Source organism: Fringilla coelebs, assembly GCF_963513975.1.
Source record: "Fringilla coelebs genome assembly, chromosome: 6".
Lineage (NCBI taxonomy): Eukaryota > Metazoa > Chordata > Aves > Passeriformes > Fringillidae > Fringilla > Fringilla coelebs.
Genome location: NC_140034.1, coordinates 5,938,537 through 5,959,511, shown reverse-complemented (window position 1 = coordinate 5,959,511; position 20,975 = coordinate 5,938,537). Strand labels below are relative to the sequence as shown.

The window sequence follows — 20,975 nt, the reverse complement described above, 5'->3', positions numbered from 1 at the left end:
GTCCCTCAGATATTCTGCAGCGTCAACACCTAACCCTAACCCTCCAGTAACCTGAACTGGCTCAACACAGGGGCTGAGTGCCAGAGAGGGTACCAGGGAAGTAATAAAAGGGTGCAGATGGGAATAGGAATACTCTCTTATCCAGGACTACCAAACCATTACATCATCTTACTCTTATTAAAAATACTCAATTCCTCAAGCTGCAACAAAAAAGGGCTCAGCAAGATACAGTTCAATAACCTCCTAACCTTAAAAATAAGAATTTTTAGAAGCTGTGTTTTTTTTCCCATTTTCTGAATAATAAGCAGTATCAAGAGGAATGACATTCCAATTCAGTCTGGCTCCTGAATCAGCTGAACTCTTCCAGCCCCACCCCAGTATCCTCAGTTCAGAGGGAAGATCTAAGATGGCTGAGTTTGTGCTTTAAGAAATTCAGAATCAACAGCTAAGTTGAATTTTCAAACTTTCCTACTGTTCCTGGGCAGACCACTGGGCCACTGTACTGGAGGTATCCCACTGGCAAGAATGAGAAAAAGGGGAATAAAGGTTGCCTTCTCCTACACACCACCTGCTGTATCTCCATGCTATAGCTTCAGGCAGCACTTCCCCCTGAGGACTTTATCTCATGCCAGCTGGGACCTCAGGGCACTGCCATAACCCAAACATTCAAAGCTCAGCTCCTTGGTTTTTAGGAAGCAAGCTACCCACCCCAAATGTTTTGGGGATTTTTCCTCTCCAAAAGGCATAACATTTTCCTATTTCATATTGTGACAAACACACACTTCTTGGTTGTGGCAACCTCTCCTTAGCAAAACATTATTTTAGTCTAAATCTTCAGTATTTTAATGGTGATCTGACATCCAAATTTCCAGCCTACAGTCGCCCACTGACAAGAAGTTTTAATATTTGGGTATTAGAGCAGAAAAGAAGTATCATGTGAAAATGCTGGCACACAATCAGCCCAGGGCTCTGCAGTGACAGCAGCTGCATGGGAATGTCAGCACTTCCTACAACTTCAATCCACACAGCAGCTCTCTAAACCCTTCAGTGACGACACAAGAAAGAAATAGCACATGAGCCATGCTGTGCTAGCAGGATGCCCAGATGCCACCTTCAGGTGCATGAGGAGATGCCAAATTGCCTTCAGGCTCCTGAACATCATGAATATTTCTCTAAAAATAAATCCAGCCATAAGGTGATGATCTCTGTTTTGCAGTTATTGCTGCTTGAAACCTTCAGGGTTTGTTTTTTTGCTTCTTTCTCAACTGTTATTTTTGATAGGTTCAACTGGTCACCATTTGGTCTGTAAAACAAGAAGCTTAAGATTTAAAACTCATACTAGGGAAAGCAGGCATGTTTGAAAGACTTGCAGATGCCTACCTTTATTGACAACTGCTTACAAAAATGGCTGTATTTTGGTACTTCACAGGAAGCAACACTTCTATCTAAAAAAATCTATTTCTGCATCAATGTTTGGGAAATTTTTACCCTAAAAGCCCACTGCTCTGCTCATGGTGGAAGTGTTTACCCCCCCTTGTTTTCCTGCCATGGCTGGAACCAAGCCACAGCCACAACCCTCTCAGCAGTCAGATCTGCTCACACCACGCTGACTCTGCTCTGTCACTCACGCTGATCCTGCTTTGTCACTCAAGGATATTGTAGGACACCAGCAATCAGAGATTCCAACTTCCAGCCCCCTCAAAGGCCAGAGGAAATTTGTCCCAGAGAACACTGATCTATAGGCATTGTTCAGGAACACTGTCCTGGTCTCTAGCACCTCCTTCTCAGCACTGACTCCGCCACATTTCAAGAGTGCAAACATTTAAGATATTTTGTTGCAAGAGTGGAAACAGTGTAAATAAGTGCAAAAAAAGTGTAAAAAAAAAAAAAAGTAAACCAATGGAAAGTGTAAGTGTAACCTGGATCTGCCCACATCAATTTCAGTGTCAACAGCTGCCCTTTAGTACATGAAAACAGCATCTTCCCTCCTACAATAAACATCTACCAGCAAAACAAGCTGCTCTTTGACACTGCATGGTTACCAGTGGCCAGCCAGCAGCCAAAACATCTTTCAACATATTTTCTAATAAATTTTTCATGAGCTTCAAACGTCTTTTCATCAATATTTATAGAATACAAATTCTTGCCATTGTATCCTCACAATACAGCTGACAAGTGTGCTTTGCAAGGGGCACTAGGGCACAAAAAATAATTAAGATATTATTTCCCTCTCTTGTCCCTTGTCCCCTCCACAAGTTACTTGGCATTTAAAACCCAACAACTATAAAACCAAAGAACACAGTTGCTAACACTCAAAATATGAACTTTAACATAGCTAGAACTATGCAACACTTTTTTTATTTGGCCTGCTTTGAGTTTTGCCAGAAATTTATTTTAAATGTACTTCTTATTTTTAAATAAGGAAAAAAAAAATAGAAGTAGAAAAACTAGAAAGAGTTAAAAATCCCAACTCATATGCTACACCTACCCTGAAAAAATATTGGTGTAGATCTGAATATGAGTGGCAAAGCAGATGGCTGGTTTGAAAAGGTTTCAAAGAGAAGACAGACTTATTTTTGTCCATGTTGAAATATAGCATAAGCCGATATAAGAGGCCTGAAGCCCTTCAGGGAAAAGAAACAGAAGCTGTTTTGTATGCAACAATTATTTATCTACTTATCCATCTCACATTGGTTGGTTTATAAAATGACTTGCCTTGAGACATCTGTTAAGTATAACAGGAAGACTATTGTGTTTTTTGTGAAACATTTCATTCTATTTAGGTGAAACTCCCAAGTTCTGAAATTCAGCCTCTACAGGGACTTTCTCTGTTTTTCAAAACAACAGCATTCATTATACATTTCTATAACAAATGGGAAAATATTTTCCTAGTTATAAAAAGAAAATAAGACTAAAATTTTAATTAAATGGCACAATAATTTGTCCAGAGACATGGCAGTATGAATGAATATCACTGCACTGCGGGACTAAGTCCCTCAAAATCTCCCTGTTTTAGACTAAGGCTGAAAATTCCTAGCATTAGTTCATTGTAAACAATATTTCTCCTATTCTACTACAAACAACTCCTAAATTATCATCTTCCTAAAACCCCAGGCTGGGAATGGCAGAGTGCTACAGAGGGAGACACAACCTCATCCTCAGTCTGCCTGGGATGTCCCAGGCTACCCTGGCAACTTCCCTTGGTGCTTTTGATGCCTCATCCCTGTACTTTTAAAAGGGGTCAGAGTGCAGTGAGGGGGAGAAAAGATGGAAAAGAATTTAACAGGTCCCTTCTAACCAACATTTCTGGGATTATAACAAAATAATTATCAGAAACAAAACAAAATCCACAATTAAACCAGAAAAGTCTAGTTAGGTATCAATGATTGTTTCTATTTATCCTCAGTGGTCTTTTACTGAGTCAATAACTTTTCCAGAAGAGCTGTAAACAGCAGTGAATGACTGAAATCACTCAGGCCCATCACTCTAAGAAAGACCATTTTGCCTGGAACAGTGTGATGATGTGAACTGAAACAGATCTTTGATAAAGCTGCCCAATTTCCAGTTGTGTTATTGCCTCCGTCAGGACCAGCAACACATACACGGAGGGGGAAAAACCCAAACCACAAAACAATAAACAGCACAACCCACAAGTGATCACAGATAGCAAAACCCTTTCTATCCAAGGATCACTTGTCAGATAAGTGTTCTGAGAGGCAGCCGGTATTGCATAAAGTCCTGGAGGATCAGGGAGATACAGGAATACACAAATAACAGCAGCCTCCTTTGAGCTGAATGCTTTTTAAAAAGCAGCAATTACCCAGAACAATCGTGCTGCGGTAATGCCTGGGGCCTCACCCAGGTACCAGGAGAAGGTGCCAGGCACACGCTGGGAGGCGGGTGCTGCTCCAAAAGCTTTCATGCAGGGCTTGGAAAAATGGCCAGACAGATACTCTGGGGAAGAAGAAATACTTGGGGGAAAAAGAAAACTTTATAGAAAGAGCAAGAGAAATTCACATTGTGTCCAGAGAGTGCAAATTGTAGCAACACTCAGAGGTTTAACCAGGGCCCTCTCACCATATGGGCACAGTCCTGACTCACTCAGATACATGTTGTCCACACCTTTCCCAAAGGCAAGTTTTAACTCTTTCGCTTTATGTTTATTCCTAGTGCTAACGACAACAAACTGTGCTTACAATGCTCTCAAATTGTCCAACTGATTTTTTTTTCTGGTGAGAACTCGCTTTAAAATGTGGTTTTTATTTAAAGCCTTGTTTAACACATTTTAGCCCAAAGCATTATCCAGTGGCAACACTCTAAACCACTTCAAAAACCTGGTTTTTATAATAGAAATCTTAAAAAGTGACTACCCCTAATGTTTGTTTGACCTTCCCACACACACACACTGCTGCTGCACCATCCAACTCCTCTATTTCAATAGAAAAAGTCTGTAGGTATAAAACAGCTGATATGAAGGGGGGAAAATGTGTTTCAAGCGAGGTCAGCAATTGCTGTGTCACATTCCATTGCTAGTTTTAGAGCTGACCTACCTGGAATATTTGGAAAACTTATCAGAATCAGGGTCACGTGAAATACACCTATACAGGATGTTTACATTTTGTCTGTGCTAAGCAACTACTTCGTTTAAGCCTCTAAAACAACTCCAGAAACAAAACTTTACAGCAAAGAGGGACAAAAAAGGTGAAGCTGCACTTTGATCCTCTCACAGAAAAACTGAAAGTTTGGGGCATGGGGAGAGGAGAAACCTTCCCAACCAGCAGCAGCTACTGCAAGTCTGCTGAATGTTGGCTCCACAAGACAAAGCTGCCCTGCACATCCTTTCTTTTCCATCTTGCAGCCCAGTTTTCCACATGAACAAGCAAGCAGGGAATTCAGAGACACACAAAAATGAAATAACTCCTCTCAGCAGTAAAGTGTGAAATTATCATACAGAGTCAGTGACTTTTAACACACTGTTCAGTCACACCATTCACAACATGCACTGGAAAATGTCCAGACAACTGCCAGGTGGGGAATTCTGCCCAGGACCACAGCAGGGATGGGCTTGGGGACAAATGTGCAACGGGCTTTGTCACCAGGGAGAGCAAACAGGGCTTGAACTTTTGCCTAAAGTGGTGTTGTTGAATCTAACCTGTCCTTTGGGATCTGTCTGGAGTTGGGATATCATAAATGAACTCACTGACAGTGAAAATGAAAGAGTCTTCTGACTGCACCCCTTCCTTCCTCTCAGCACCCTGGCTGCCACATGAATAGTCTAGGATGCACTTGGACTTCCAAGTCCTTTCAGTATTTCAGTTCCTCTCAGGTAACTAACTCCAATTCTAAAAACTCTATCAAGCTTCCTCACAATTGCAGGGCCAAAACAATTATTGGCCAAATCACTTTTTTTTTCATAAGGTTACCAAGACCAGCCAGGTTTCTGCTGCTTCTAAAACCAAGTTCCCAGTACAAGATTTGGAACCATTTGCAATGTAACCACCTAATCCCAAGAGCTGTAAAACCTTAACATCCTGCACAAATTCATGAGGTTCACACAATTTCAGGCAAAACTTTAACTCCCTTGTTACAGATGTTGAAAAGCCCTGCAACAGCAGTTAAGTGGGAAACTGTATTTTATGCTACATGAAAAAAAACAGTTTTGCTTCCCATAAGCACACAGATTCTTCCAGGATCCTCTGGCCATTCTTTGGATTCATTCCCTCCTTCCCCCATACCATTCCAAAAAATAAACAAACAAAGCTACACCCACATCATCTCCTCCAGATATCTGGACCATGTGAGTGTGACTGGTGTTTCCCAGCCACAGGATTTGGCTTCCCAGCCTCAGCCTCCTGATGCCAACAAAAACATGATACATTGCTCACAGCAGTAAGTGCATTGGATATATTTCTACAAAACACCACAGTGCAAAAAGGAGCAAGGACTCCTTTGAGAAAAATGAAGGAAAAGTGTCATCTCCATGGTTTCCTTCAAATTACATTCACTGCCCCTCCTGCATGCTCTAAGTCACCTCTTCTTCCTCCAGGTCAAAAAAATGAAAAGCCTCAGAAGCTCATAAAAACCAAGAACAAACCATTTAGGAGTCACTCCTTTGAACACATCCTTGTTTTTCTAAGCAAAACCCATCACTCCACCATAAATCACAAGTCACCCTAACTAAGAAGAAAATAAACTCTGTTGATAACATTGTCCTTTCCCCAAAGGGCAAAGTTCTGCTTCAGCTAATCCAAAGAGAAAGAAATCAACGTCTGTTCCTAAACCTTCTCCTTCTGCACAGCAACATAAAATGCTACCACAGTGGTATGTAAGGTCATCAGCTTCAAAGCAGCTTCAACTACTGTACTTGCAGAAGCAAAAATGATGAAAGACACCATATGGCTTCTGTCATGGTAGATAAAGCTAATGGAGGGATATAATGAAAATTTCAATTTCTCCTCTCTTTGTTTAATCTTTGCCAGTGCAGCATTGACAGTCCCCTGCAAGCCTTTCTTTTCCAGCTCTTCCTCTTTGGATTGTGTTTTTTTTCTCTGGCAGATAAAATGTTTTACTTAACAATGTCCTACAGTTCAGCAAATATGATTAAACCCAGAAAAAAAAGTAGTTAGATAAAAATCTGATACTATGATAAATCATATTACAGAAACTGAACTTAGACATTCTCATAGGCAGCTGAGTCAGAAGATAATAGTCTATGGTCTCACAAGCACAGCACATCAAAAATTCAAGCACTAAGACTTACCAATTTCTTCTATTTCTTCCAAGAAATCATTATATTCATCTAGAGTGGGAAAGTCTTCCTCTCTTTTATTGTATCTTTGAAAGAAGAGAAAAGTATTTATAAAACACTGAAAGATAAAATTTCCGTTCAACAAGGCTTTTGCTGCAAGCTGATTAAGCATTGATCTACTTTTATCTACTGTGTGCTTTGTGACTCCCAAACTGACCAGAATCTATAAAGGGAGACAGAAGTGCCTGCTCCAAAGGAAAGGAGGAGCCTGGAAGAAATCTGTGCTATCTTTGCCTATTGTTTGCCAATTCCTTTTCCAGGGTTACAGGTAAACAGAATAACTCCCAGCCAGCCTCTTAACAAAGGGAGAGACAACAGTAACACCCACAGAAAAAAAAAAAAAAAGCTTTTCTAGAACAATCAGAAAAGAGAGTTTGGCTTTGTGCCAACAATAGAGAGCATATGTCAGCAGCAAACTGAAAATGCTACACAATTATCTCATTTCATATCAATAGACCATTCCAGCACTCATACTCACCTCTTCAGAGCTGGAGAAAGTAAAAAGATGAAGAGACAACTGGCTTAGAACATGGACAGCTTTTGAAAGTCAAGACAGGCACACTTTCTTCCCAAGAAAATATACAGCTGAGATTCTGTCTGATCTGTGGAGCGTGACACCCAGGAATATTAAAATCCCAAGAACTGAGGCCATATTCCAATGTGGAGGCATTTTTTCTGCCTCCTAAAACTAATCTGGCAAACCCAAGTGGGCCAAGAATTTTTCAACATTTTCTCTTCTAACTAAACTTTATTCCATGTTTAATTGACTTATTCCAGTTTGACTTCTCTTAACTTCAGCAGACTTTAAAATCCAACAGTGGACTTTAAAATCTAACATCAAAATTATTACTGCTTTTCATGCTTGGTATTCAGTGGCTCAGTTTCCCCACATCTCAACAACATCATATGATTCATTTACTATTGTACCAAGTTTTAGATAAAGGCTGACAAGCTTATAATTTACCTGTAAGTTCACTTAGGCACACACAACTCTCTCTGGGTTGTTACATTTATCAGATTCTTCTATTAAAACACCAACTGGCTCTCATATTTTCCTTATAAAATGCTGCTTACTGGCCACAAGCAGTGAGCTGCAATCTTAGACCTCATTTATCTCAATTTCAAGAGCTTTCAAATCTGCATGACAGACTGGTAACACCAGGCTTATAAGGAACCACTTCCATTAACAATTGCTGTGTGAAGCATAAAACAATGTGAACTCTCTTTTGCCCATTTTGATTTTGAAGGGAACTGGCCTTCAACTCTCAGAACAGGTCCCCAGGGAACAAAACAATCAAGGTCCTATTTCTTGCTCTACTGCCATGTTCACCCCCTCAATATCTAATCATCTCCATTTTGGAGCCAAGTCTTTGCCAAAGAAGGCCACATAGAAACACTCAACATTTTCTAATCTAAGCATGAATCCCTCAAGGCTAAATTGAGAATTCAGCTCTCAATTGTTGCACAAAATCAGATTCTCTGAAGTCCCTCCATGATAAATGGAACCAACTTTTATGGTTTGCCACTTTAAAAAAGAAAAATCTCCTCTGTACTACTGAGCAAGTCAATATTTCAAAATTTTGATGCACAAAATACATCCACTTTCTGTTCTTTTAAAAGGTGACACTCACATTTTCAGCACTTTCTTCCGGATTTCCACTTCTTTGTCGACAGCAGGATCCTCAAAGAGCTGCACCCTGAAGTTGCTCTTCCTCAGGGGGGTGTCACACTCGTGGCAGTTCCCAGCCCCTCTCACAAACAGCAGCTCCACACAGCTCTCACATCTGTGGGAGAAAGGAAGGAGTGCAAAGGCACACAGATGTTAAACAGAACTGAAACGCGGGACCGTGCCCCTTTTTGCTGTTTGCACAGCACATCTGCCCTGATTTCACTCTTTCTGCAGCACCCACCAGAGGCAGCAGGCCAGGGCTCTCCACCCTCCTGAGGAGAACAGGCTCAGCAGCACTAACACATGGATTCTGATTCTCCCTGCCCAAACATCTCCAGCTCTTTGCTGGGACCAAGCACCAATTCTACCAAAATGATGGGGTCTGGACCAAGGGGAAGCTGTTACTGACACCAGCAAAGCCATTTCACGTGGACCAGACTGCAAGATCCTTATTTACTCTAAGCATGACCTCATTGTAGAAAAAACTCTGTTTATTTTCTTGATGCTGCAGTGCAAGGAGAACTCAATCCAAGCATGGACACAAATCTTGCCTGCAGACTTCCAAGCATCTGCCAGTCCTATCACAGAGGAACTGCTACAAACCTGAGTTAAAATCCAGCCCAGCAAAGCTAAAAAATAAAAACCATTCCAGTCAGTAACCAGCTTTATGTAGCTCTCCTGTGCCTTCTGGTAATACTTTTCAAATTGCATATAAAGTAAACTTAACACAGAGGCTGCACAGAAATAAAACAAAAATACCTTTCTGCTTTTATTTCTTTTGACCTAATGAAGACTTAAGATTTTAACAAGAAACTTGCTGACCAGTCAGTTGGCATTTAATAAAGGAAGAACACGTAACAAGAAAGCTGATTTTAAGAAAAAAGTACTTGGGTAGTAATAATGTGCAAATTTCTAGTGGAGGACAACACCTGCTGCAGTCATTTCCTACTGCTGGGGAGGCAAAGGGGAGGCTATTTATAGCTTTGCTATATTGAAGCCAAAACAGTTGTACATTAAGGGCTAAGCCATGTTTTACCTTCACAAACCCAGCACAAAAGCTAAACAAGTTAAGAGAAACAACACTGACATGGTTGAGAAAGATCTTAAACAAAACTTTCACACTGCTGACCTATCCCCAACTAAACTGGTTCCAGTCCTTACAGAGGCAGAGGTGAGGAGAGCCAACCAGTTTTGCCCAGCTTCTGTTTTCAAGATTAGAAAGTGCAAAACAAACACAATTGTATCTCACAATTTAAAAAAAAAAAAAAAAGCAATTTTTTTTGTTGTTGCTAACACAGAGAAGTACAGCTTCAGCCTGCATCTTGCACAGCAGCTGCCAATGTTAAAGAGCAAACCTTGAATTTACTTGGACATTTTCCTGCTCCAGAATTCCTTTAGTTAGAAAACAAAGTGTATTTATGAATACAAATTATCTGGGTAGGGAATAATTAAACTTCATTAGCACACTAAGCCTGAAATTTAGAAGCTGCTGGGACATGAACTCAATAAAATAATGAGAAATTAATATAATGTACATAATTAAATCCATTTATGGCCCACTACAGAAGGAGCAAGAGTAAATGCAAGAGAGCAGGCAAGGCAGGGAAAGGGATTTCTCCTTCCTCCCCCAACCTGTCTGTGCATGCAGAAGCCTGACACAAGGACAGCTTCACTGTCTCTATTCTGGCAGCTCTTGCTTTTCTGTCTCTCAGCACAGCAGCCAAAGCACAGAAAAGTCCCTGCCTCCTTTTTCCTAAGTTATAGAATAGGGAGTAAAGAGGCAGAACTCAGCAGGTGGATCCAAGTACAGGTGTTTGTATTGTTTTTTTATCACAGTATTGCCTAAGGACCAACAGAACAGGGCTCCATGTGCAGGATATTATTCACAGACAGTAGCACCTGAAACTACTTCACTCCCCCCTTCCCTAAATCAAAGACACTTCAAGTTTGCACAGGACTTGACTATGGAAAAAATCCCTCCTTGGAAAAGCACTTCATACAAGTGCTCCCATGCCTTCCCCAACTGAAAGCACTGTTTCTAAGGCTGCAAAATAGCTTTCCATACATAAAAAGATGAGTCAACACCTCACTATGGGAATCCCACATCAGGTGATTGCATTCTCACTCACTCATGCACATCCACCCTTATATTTATTTGGAGATAATTCCTTCTCAACTAAAAGGGGGCTGTATGGGACAAGTCAAGGGCAGAGCTGGACTCAGTCCACATCCTGCCTCCTCTCCCCTCTCCAGACAGATTTAATACACACAGATCCAAAGCTTTCTTCCCAGCAGATCTGTCATCCTTGCCCCCACAAACAGCAGCCACTCTGGCACCAATGGCAATGTTGGGTCACACATATCCATCTGACTCTTGAGGAAGTGAAAAAAGCCATTTCACCAACGCTGCTCCAAGGAATTCCTTTTGGTTTCACTGCAGACCACTAATGTCAGAGCCTGTGTCATCACCACGAAGGCACATTGTTATAAAGGTGGATTTAAAGAATTCTTTCCCATCTTCAAATAAAGATTTCAAAATGTGACTTTAAAAAAAATTATCTTGCACTGTAAAATTTAAAAATACCTTTTTATTTTTTTTTAATTGGACTATTTAGTTAGCTAGTTATTAAAGATGTATAGCCATTTCTGTGACTTCACCCAAAGGCACCCAACTCATTCAATAGCACAGAGGGACACCCCAACACCACTGGTATTAGAGAGCTCCTCATGGCACACAAACCACATCATTTCAGGAGATCCTTCCATCTCCTTCCAAGTCCACCTCTTACCCCCTGGCCTTTCTGTAAGGACAGCTGACTGTGGAAGCAGGACACCATTCTGTACATCTTTCATTGGACAACACATTATATGTGGCTTTCTCCAAATGAGCAAAGCACCAAAGCACCTCCTTAACTCAGCTTCAAATCAGGGCCAAAACAGATGGCACTGTTTTCTTAAATGAGGAGCCTTAAATAGGCAATTTTGCATTTGCATGTGTATTATGTATGCAGATATTCTACATATATAAACTAATGATGACAAATATTTGTATTTTAAAAAATCACATCTATACATTTGTTAAATACTGAGTTTGTCTGAAGACAACAGCTTCACATGAGAGCTAAACAAATGGTGTGATGTTGCTGCTTCTCCTCTTCACTGGCTCAAACTAAGGTTGCACAGCCTCTGCAATCTGTATTCTACTTCACATCTCACCAAAACTTTAGGATTTGAGTTTGTTTCTTGAGAACATGTGATCAGGATGAAGATATCAACAGAAAATGCCCAAGGATTTACACATGGACATACAACAGGGACAACTATCAGTAATGCCAACCAGGAACAATGAAGTTTCTTGGTCAATGACACCAATAAACATTAGAATGCTCATTTTCATTTCATGGACAGTGGTTTTATCGGTTGTTCTTCTCTCTAATCCCCATGAAATATTAAACAGAGGGCCCAGTCTCTGAGCAGTCTAGAACACCACATTTTTGGGGAAGCAAACAATAAAGCATCTACATGGCTTGGCACCATCAATGCACAAACAGGCCCTCATGTCCAAGGACTTTAGGATCACACTAAAAATGCTTTTGGTACATTGCAGAAAGCAAGCAGAGGTTCCTCCCCAGAAAGCTGTTAAGATATTTATCAACTAAATTACACTGACTGGGAACTGAGTGTTTGTTTTGGACAGAGTGTCTTCAAAGGGTACAGGATTTGTGTCCAATCCTGCATTCCTCACACATGCACACACTCACTTCATGCAGGGATGATGGCAGACAAGAAATCACCCTCTGGGACACTGAAGGATGAAAATGGCTCACAACATTAGCATTGCTTGATGCTGCTGCTCACTTTTTTAGCTTGGCTGGCAAGGGAGGAAACCAAACAGATTAAAGGAACAGCTATTTTCACAAGCAGGAACACAAGATATTCCCTCAAAATTTTAGATTCTGCTGAGCATTACAAAAATTTGCAGAACTTTAGATATGCAGCCATTAATCATTTCAGTAAAAAAAAAAAACTTTATGGCTTTTGCTGTTGACTAGGAGTACTACAGAATGAGTTACTACCCTTCTTTACAAAGCCTATTTTTAGTAGATAGACTCATTAAACAGTATCAAACACTTAGAATTTCTAACCCCTCTTTCTTCAGCTTTTATAACCAAGATGTTTCTGTTATTTCAAGTAACAAAACAACAATCCTCTCTACTATGGAAGAAACAGTTTTGATTAAAAAATAATGATAAAGTCTTCACTACATAACCAAGACTTGAACCACGAACAAGAGGAGTGGAAAGAATCAGCAAAAGTTATGTTTTCACTTGTTCCTCAATTTCAATGTCAGAGGGAAATTTACTTATAGAAGTGGAATGACTTGATTTATGGGGAGGCGATATTAAAAACCAGAAAACACACACATGAGAAAGCTTACAGAATGACATCTAGTTTTTTAAATCAAAGATGCTTCTAGAAACATTCCTGGGCTTCTTGCTTAGCCTGGATTAGACAATTTGATATTCTCAAGCAGTGATTCTTGAACTGAGACAAGAACAGCCCAATCTGGGAGAGCAGCTGTCAAACCTGTTTATTTCACAACCTTCAGTACATTTAACAAGTCCCAGTGGTTTCAGCTATGTAGCCAAGAGCTCATCAATGACTTGCAGCTGACCACTGCAGCTTTATTTTCTGGGCTGATGGGCCCATAGACACAGGTTCTTCCTGGAGTCTGCAGCAACCATGACCTCTGAGATCCAAAAGAGTCAAAAGAACCTAGCTAAAGCCATTTTTTGCCATGTTACAGGATAGGGAGCAAAAGCAGAGGAAGGAGAAGTGTGACTCCAGTGACACCAAGCACTTCTGAGAGCCTCAGAATAAAGGAGCTTAAAAGATCAGTAGGGAGTTAGGGATAAAAATCAGTCTTTTTCTTTTCACACCTCAGCTTCAGGAATCCATAAATCCTTATTCAAGTACTTGCAGTTGCTGCTGCTATGGTTTTTGGGCCATCTCTTCCCTGACTGCCAAATATAAGAGGCAGTTGGGAGAAGGAAGAATCCTGTCCAGATTCTGTTAAGTTTTATCAGTGGGGATTTTGCTGTCCTTACCTTGTGAGGAGACAACTCCAGAATGCTCTCAAAACCTTCTCTGGCCAAAAAACCCACACAATGGGTCTTGTCTTCAACTAGCAAATAAACAGGGCTCATGTGCCATGCAGAGACTACAGCTCATGGCAATAGGACACAGCGTTCAGGCAGGAACCACAACTCTATCAGATTCAGATGGGAAGTGCTCAATTCAGATGAGAATTCTGGGGTTTTAAACACTGCTGATAAGCTAGCTGCAGTCATCTGCAGCCCCCTTCTCTTCAGCCCAGTCACACTGTGACACAAAATCTCAGAGATTGCTTTGCTAACATTTCATTTTTTTCAAATCAGGACTCCAGAGAGCTGATCTGAACTCCCTCCTTTAAGCAACAAAGCAAAAGCAAAAAGAGACTCTGGTGCTCTGCCTATATCTGTGTTATGTCAATTCTCAGCATCATCTGCCAAGCTTCTGAGAACACAATCCTCCTTCTAGACTGTTTATATCTTTTGGGAAAAGGATGCACGCACACCACTTCTGTTTCATTTTTGTTTTGTCAGACAAGTTCTGCTCCATACTGCAGAAAAGAGGAGGTTAAATGAGCCCAGACATCTCAAAAATTTAGGAGACATCCAGGCACAGTTTACCCTATTTTCCCAAACTCCCATGTACATACTCTGCTATACAGACCAGTTCCTCTCAGCTGCACCAGAAATAAAGCAGAGCAGGTAGTGGCTGAACAACAGCCTTGACTGACTGGTATTTCTAAAGGAAAAAAAAAGACATACTGAGTCAATTAATAATAAACATTTCCACCACCCATCATGTTTCAACATCTCTACTACAAAACCATTTCAAGGGGCTTGGACCTGACAAGAGAATTTGCAGCAAGTTAAAACTTAAATCACTTTTATCCACTACAGATGAGCCTTTCTTTTTTCCCTAGAGAGAAAAAAAATTAGAGGTGCTTTTGTTATTAACTCTCAATAGTATAGAAAAATGTTTCTGTGGGTATTTAAATAAAAATGGTTCTTTCTGACATAGTGCTGCCTAGTCAATTAAGGACACAATCACAAAAACGTGTCTTACAGCACCATTCTGCCAGTTTGGTCAAACAACAGGCCAGTACTTGACAGGCCAATTCTTGACACTCCAAGAGCAGCTGTGTGGCATTGAGAAATAAGTGCTTTCACAATGACTAGACACACCAAAACCGACCCAGAATTTACTCAGTGTACCAGAACAACTACTCCAAATCCATTATGGTCTACTGGGCAAACACATGCACTAAAATAATAATTCAACTGTGTCAATAACCTTTGCTATTATGCTTTATTCTCCTTCAGTGAGAACTTAGCAAGTTTTCAGAGTTCTCAACAAATATCAAATTAAAATATTTATCAGGATCAACAGCTGCCCACAGCACACCTGAACTTAAGTCACAATTATGAAATTGCCCAAGTCTTTCCAAATTGCCAAGACTGCATTTTTTTAGACACAATACAGCTCAACGTCACCCATTGTCTCACAAGACAAACATACTTGTCATAAATAGGTGTGAGATCTCACACCAGGCTCCACACCAGAAATGTTGTTCCCTTCTCCCTCCATATCCATTTCTTACCTCATGAGAAAGTCCTGCACCATGGTGTGGCTGAGCTGCCCCCAGAGCTGACAGATCTTACTGTACCAAGCACTCTGAGCATTCACTCACTCCATTCACACCAAACACCTACATAAGCCAGAAATCACATGGAAATAAATTAAAACATAGACAACAAAGAATAAACACTTGGGAATCCCAAAATAGTCACAACAAATCTTTTACTTGAAATCCTTTACTGAAACAAGACTTCTAACTTCTGTCCTGTATTTTCAACACATTTTAACAGTGCAACAACAGCATGTGGGAACAAGACAAGGAAATGTGCCTTTATGGTAAAAGGGGAAAAACATTAAAAGGTATTTGTGGCATGATGGAATATCCTGACCACATTACTGAGAGCTTGTCACGAGACACTCCCATATTTCATGTCTAATCTCAGAGTAGGAAGATAAAATTGATAAGACACATCTGTCACAGAGTCAGGCCTATGACCAAGGTCTTCCAAAATACAACAGTGCTTTGGGGTCTCAATGGGAAATGTGCAAGGCTTTGAAAGTCTCTCAAAAATCAAAATCTTGACCCATCTTTCACAAAGATACTGTTGAGTGATCTACAAATGTTGGCTCATCTCTCCTGGGTATTAGGAGGAACCAAGCCAAATTCCTGCCAAGAGCAGAGACTTGTGTTTGACTCAAAGCATGAAAAGTACACAGTCCAGTTTCCTCAAGCTATTCAAATACAGAGACAGGGTGGGTGTATGCACACACAATTAAAAACAACTGAAAAAACAGCCTGGTGGAGCAATAACTGCATCACCCATGTCCTGGATAGCTCTGAAATCCCTATCAGTGCTCAAAAAACAAAGTGTAACAAAGTGATGTCCTCCCTACCACTAAACTTCCTTGGTTTGAAGCGACTGAAAGAACAAGTTGCCACGACCAAGTGGGAGCTCCTACATAAATCTTGGTTTATGATACAATAAAACCAAGTGTTTCTTTTTATTTAATTACAAATGAATGGCCAAACTCAAAGGTTAAGACATCATCTGCCATTCTGATAAGCAGCAGAAGTCCCAACAACCCTGAGTTTATATATTCAGCTTGGGAGCAGCAGAAGTGTATCCCTATATGTTAAGTCAGTACCAGTGCCAGAGAAGCTGCTGCAACCTGCACTGCTGTGCACTGTCCTTCCCCTGCTGTCCTCTCCCACAGGCCAGGATAACATTTGTGCAGCCACACAGTCATTTTCTGGGTTATTTTTCAGCCAGATAAACTCTCCCATTGGGTGCATCACACAGGCAGGTTACAGTTTGAACAAGATCCCTGAATAAGATCCCAAGGATTTCCACTGGGTGGGAGGGCATAAAAAGCTGTTCTTCTCTCTGTTTATTAGAATTTCTCCTTCCCTTCTCCAAAGCTCTTGGAGCGTACTCAGCTAGTTTATCTTGATCCAAAAGTACAACAAGAGGAAAAAAAGACCCAAAAAGTGTCCATCATTATTATTTCAGGGTACCTTACAAGTTGCTTGATCAACACACCTCTAAAAAGCTGAGTCAGTGAACAGATAAAACACAAGCAATGCAATAACACATGGGGTAGCAGACAGAGGGTAAATACTATTTTTTAGACTTGCTAAAAATAAGACCAAGCCAAAAGACCATGACAAATTATTTCAGAATACTTTACACAAAGCACACAAGATTATTCTACAGCCAAGCCCTTCCACAACAGAAACAGAAAGCAACACAACTGAAAAAAATTAATTCATGTATTTGAAACAAGCCAAAGTCACTGGGAGCTCATCACCTAAAGAGCATCCAGCAGAGAAAATGACAGCTCCATACCAATTAAACAGCATCTCGTGGTCCCCTTGCCATGTGGGGCAGTCATGAAAAGGCACATGGAACCCAAGGTGGCAGTAGGATGTGAGGTTTAACCTGAAGTGACCAGTGTGCTTCTAGTCAATCACACTCAAACCTCATCCTATAAATGCACAAAAAGGCAACTAGATCACCACAACATTAGGAAGACTGGCTTTTCAGGAAAAACAGCAGAAAAAGCTACTGAACTATAAGAAGTCAAACCAATAGAGCAAAACTTCATACTGGAAATTGTATTTCTCATCAGTCACAACTATGGGGGTCTGGAATCAGAATCAACAGGAGTAACAGGACAAAATATTAGTTTAAAAACATTAAAATTACTTAGTTTTAAAAAGTTCTGTAAGTCAACAAGGGGAGTATTTGATGACCTGACAGTCTTCAATAGGTAATCAGATTTGGTAGAGATAATGTCTCCAGTCATATCTACAGTCCTGGTTATGTGCTGTAATGACTGAAACCCTGAAACAACAATAACTTAGTAAGGAAAACAAAGGAGAGAGAAAAGCTAAAACTATGTGCATCTTAGAACATTTGGACTATGCTTGTCTTCCTTTAAATTTTTTTTTCCAGTATTCAATCATCTGATCCTTCTGCTCATAACACTAATCCCTCTCAGCCACCAGTCTAAAGCAGTCTTCCCAAATTCAACAGAGATTAATATTCTTCTCTCAAAAAACAAGGAATTTATCTTATCTGGCATAACCCATATTACATATATGTCAGAAACCCAATTCACTTCACTTGGACCAATTTTTTTACGTGGAAAAAGAGCAGGTAAGATCACACCATTCTGCTTGTCCTTAATAGCCAATACAACACACAGAAGAAACTGGAGAATGCCCAGCTTGTCTTACTTCAGACAGAACATACAATTTGTTACGGAGATATATTCTACTAGCATGCAAAAAATCCTTTCTGCAGCAAGAGGTGGTGGTCATGACTCAACAAATCATCCTTCCCTACTCTCCAGTCCAACACAGGCTCAGGGAAGTTATGCTTTTCAAGGCTGCTGCCTTTTCAGTGAGACCAAAAGCACCAGTAGCCTTTGAATGCTATAAGGACTCAGTAGTATTTTTGCTGTTGAGATTACATGGGTTTTCTGGACTAATGAAGGTAATTTTAAATTTTACATCATATCACAATTCCCTACTGATATGTCAGTTGATGAGGACATTATTTATTCCCTGCCCTAAAGCACCATTTAGAATGACTTGCTAAATCTCTGTTGGCTTTACTATTGCAATTTGAATAGCTGGACATCAGAGAAGGAAGAATGATCTCTATGAACTCCTTTAATACCTCACAGAGCAGAGCCCAAATTATTCTGAACATTAAGTTGCAGAAAAACAAAAGATGCAACCCAGTAACACTTTATTGCCATCTTTCATCCAAATTCAGACTCAATCCTTCAAGAAATAAGCCTAGGCAAGCATGTTTTAAAAATAAATGTTTTGGCAAATCTACTTTCTTTTTTAACCTGAAGTTAAAGGAGATGTAAATAATGAACCCAAAACCAAGTAAAGCATTTCCTATTGCAATGGGTGCCTCATTTAGGAGTGGCTGTGCTACCTGGTGCTGAAGCTCATTCACATCACATCACCTCCCAGCACCTTTGATCCACTGCTGATCTTTAGCATCCCAGGCACCTTCTCAGGCTCTGTGCCTGCACTTCCTGAAACTGCACCACTAACACACACAAATGCCCCAAATTACAGGTTCAGCTTTCATTTCTGTAGCCCAACTGATTTCTATTGATCTTTATTTAAATGCTTCTTTCTCTCCCCTAATCTTAATTTTCCCCATTCTAAGTGCAAGAACAATATTCATTAGAAAAATCCCACAGCAGCAATTCCGTTTCCCCGCCTCCCTGGTCTCATTTGGGAATCTCCCACTTCCTACCAATTTTTAAGGGTCATTCCTCACTTCATTTTCACATAATCCCCAAACAACCATTATCACATCTTTTCTCAGCATGAGATAAAATATAGACTGTGCTTCGTAAACAGTGGAGACCTTAAGATTACATTCTTGGTGGGACACAGCATGATAAATGTTTCAGGGATGTCTTGAAATACCCTCCAATATGCAACACGTGGCCAGTGAAACAAATCTCAAAAAAAAAAAAAACAAGTATATTTTGACTTATTAGAAACAAAAAAAAAAAAAAAAAAAAAGGAAAAAACCACCAAAACCTCCTTCCTCCATCCCACCCTGGCCATTGAGCAGGTCATGTTTCAATTTCCTTTTTAAGGGTAGCAGAAATCCTGACCTACTTAAAGCATAGTAGGGAACACTTTTTTTTGCATTTTAAATTTAATCATTCAAAAAAATGCTTTTTCCTCACGCTGAAAAGTAAATGGCAACTGCTATTCTAGTGCATTACACCACTTGGTGAACGTCATGCCAACTTTTTGAAGCTAAATTGTAAGGTCATATTCAATGCAGCCCCTTTTAGGTATTAAAAATAAGGAGAACAAGTCAGGCCTTCATCAGCTGTGCTGGCATCTCAATCATTTCCTATAGATTGTGGGGAATAAAAACCCAGCCCTACCCCAGTGAAGTTGGAGGGAGCTTCACAGGTTATCAAACACAAAGGACAAAGTGAGCAAACACATTACTCACCATTGCAAAGACATAACACAAGCTGTTCTCTCAGAGTTGCAGCACATTTCAAAGAATATCATCACAATAAAAATTTGTGATGCAAATTTATTCCTTCAGTGTTTGTTAGTAGGAAAAGCAACGAGGAGAATCAGTTGCACAGAGGGAGCAAGAAGCGAGACAACTCGTATTAACAGAGGATCAAAAAGATAAAAGCAAAAAAGTTTTAACAAAATACATTCTGTTCTTGTTAGAATTTCTCTCAGTACCCATTCTGCCACAAACCACACAAAGCAGAACACCCCAGTGAAGTTACTCAGCAGAGGATGCAGATGCTGGGACAAGAGGGAGGAGGACACACAGCTGCCTCCCCACACTGGTGAGATGATCATGATCAAATTGTTGTCAAATGATTTGAAGTCAGATAAATATCCACAGATCTGTTCTTCATTATGCAAAGTTCCTCCCATGTACAGCAAATTTAGAGTACAGATTGTTGGGATTTTGTGTGTGCCTTGTTTTTATGGTGGAAATAGCCTAGAAGAGGATTTTTGAATGCCTGTTTTAGCATAAACCCCACCTGCCACCCTCTGTGGGCCTGGTCTAACTTACTCCTTTTGCAGAGCATTTTTGTGCATTCCTATATCTGCGTAATGTTAATGTGAAAGACAAGAGTTCTCCATTTCCCTTCACTATTTCAGCTGTAAATATCACAAAGATAACCAACCCCACCATTATCCATGGCTACATCCTTATGCTTTGTGCCACCAGAGCCCACTACTCCTCCTCCTGATTAACTAAAGAGCCATTGAAAACAAGTAAGGGAAAGGAAATCTGACCCAAGATTCAGATGATCAGTTCCAGACAATATTTGAGCTGATCTGTTTTATCTAAACATCAGCTGAGGAGCACTCCACAATGCTGCATATTCTCTCATAATAAACCACACTGCTCCATAATTATACAGGATCTGTGCACATATTCAAAAGCAGCATTTATTTAGGCTCACAACTGTATTAAATGCCATGTGTAAAGAACATTGTTCCTGGCCTGAGAAAGTGTGTATAGCTATTTCCCTATTCATATAAATCACACACAATAAATGCTTGATATTATCTAGTGCCACTAAAACAGTCAAATTAAAACAAATCAGGGGAGAACAACCCTGAGTACACAACTCTAGGAAGTCTGAAATACAGGATTTCATGCTTTTTATGCTCCTAGTCTCAATCAAATTGTAAGCTGTACACAATAATGAAAAGGATGTTTTCACAACCACCCACTCAAAAAATAAAAGTTAAAAACCAATACATCTATTTTACAC

The 20,975-nt window shown here is 40.2% G+C and overlaps 1 protein-coding gene across 1 annotated transcript in view; it reads right to left on the bottom strand.

The window, feature by feature from the left end:
* Nucleotides 1-20,975, bottom strand: part of MNAT1 (MNAT1 component of CDK activating kinase) — a 118,558-nt gene that overhangs the window by 75,833 nt on the left and 21,750 nt on the right. Inside the window, exons 2-3 of the mRNA XM_084207791.1 lie at nt 8,440-8,592; nt 6,761-6,834 (exon numbers count right to left, since the gene is read on the bottom strand). Coding sequence (XP_084063917.1) covers nt 6,761-6,834; nt 8,440-8,592 — 227 coding nt within the window. The remainder of the gene's footprint in view (nt 1-6,760; nt 6,835-8,439; nt 8,593-20,975) is intronic.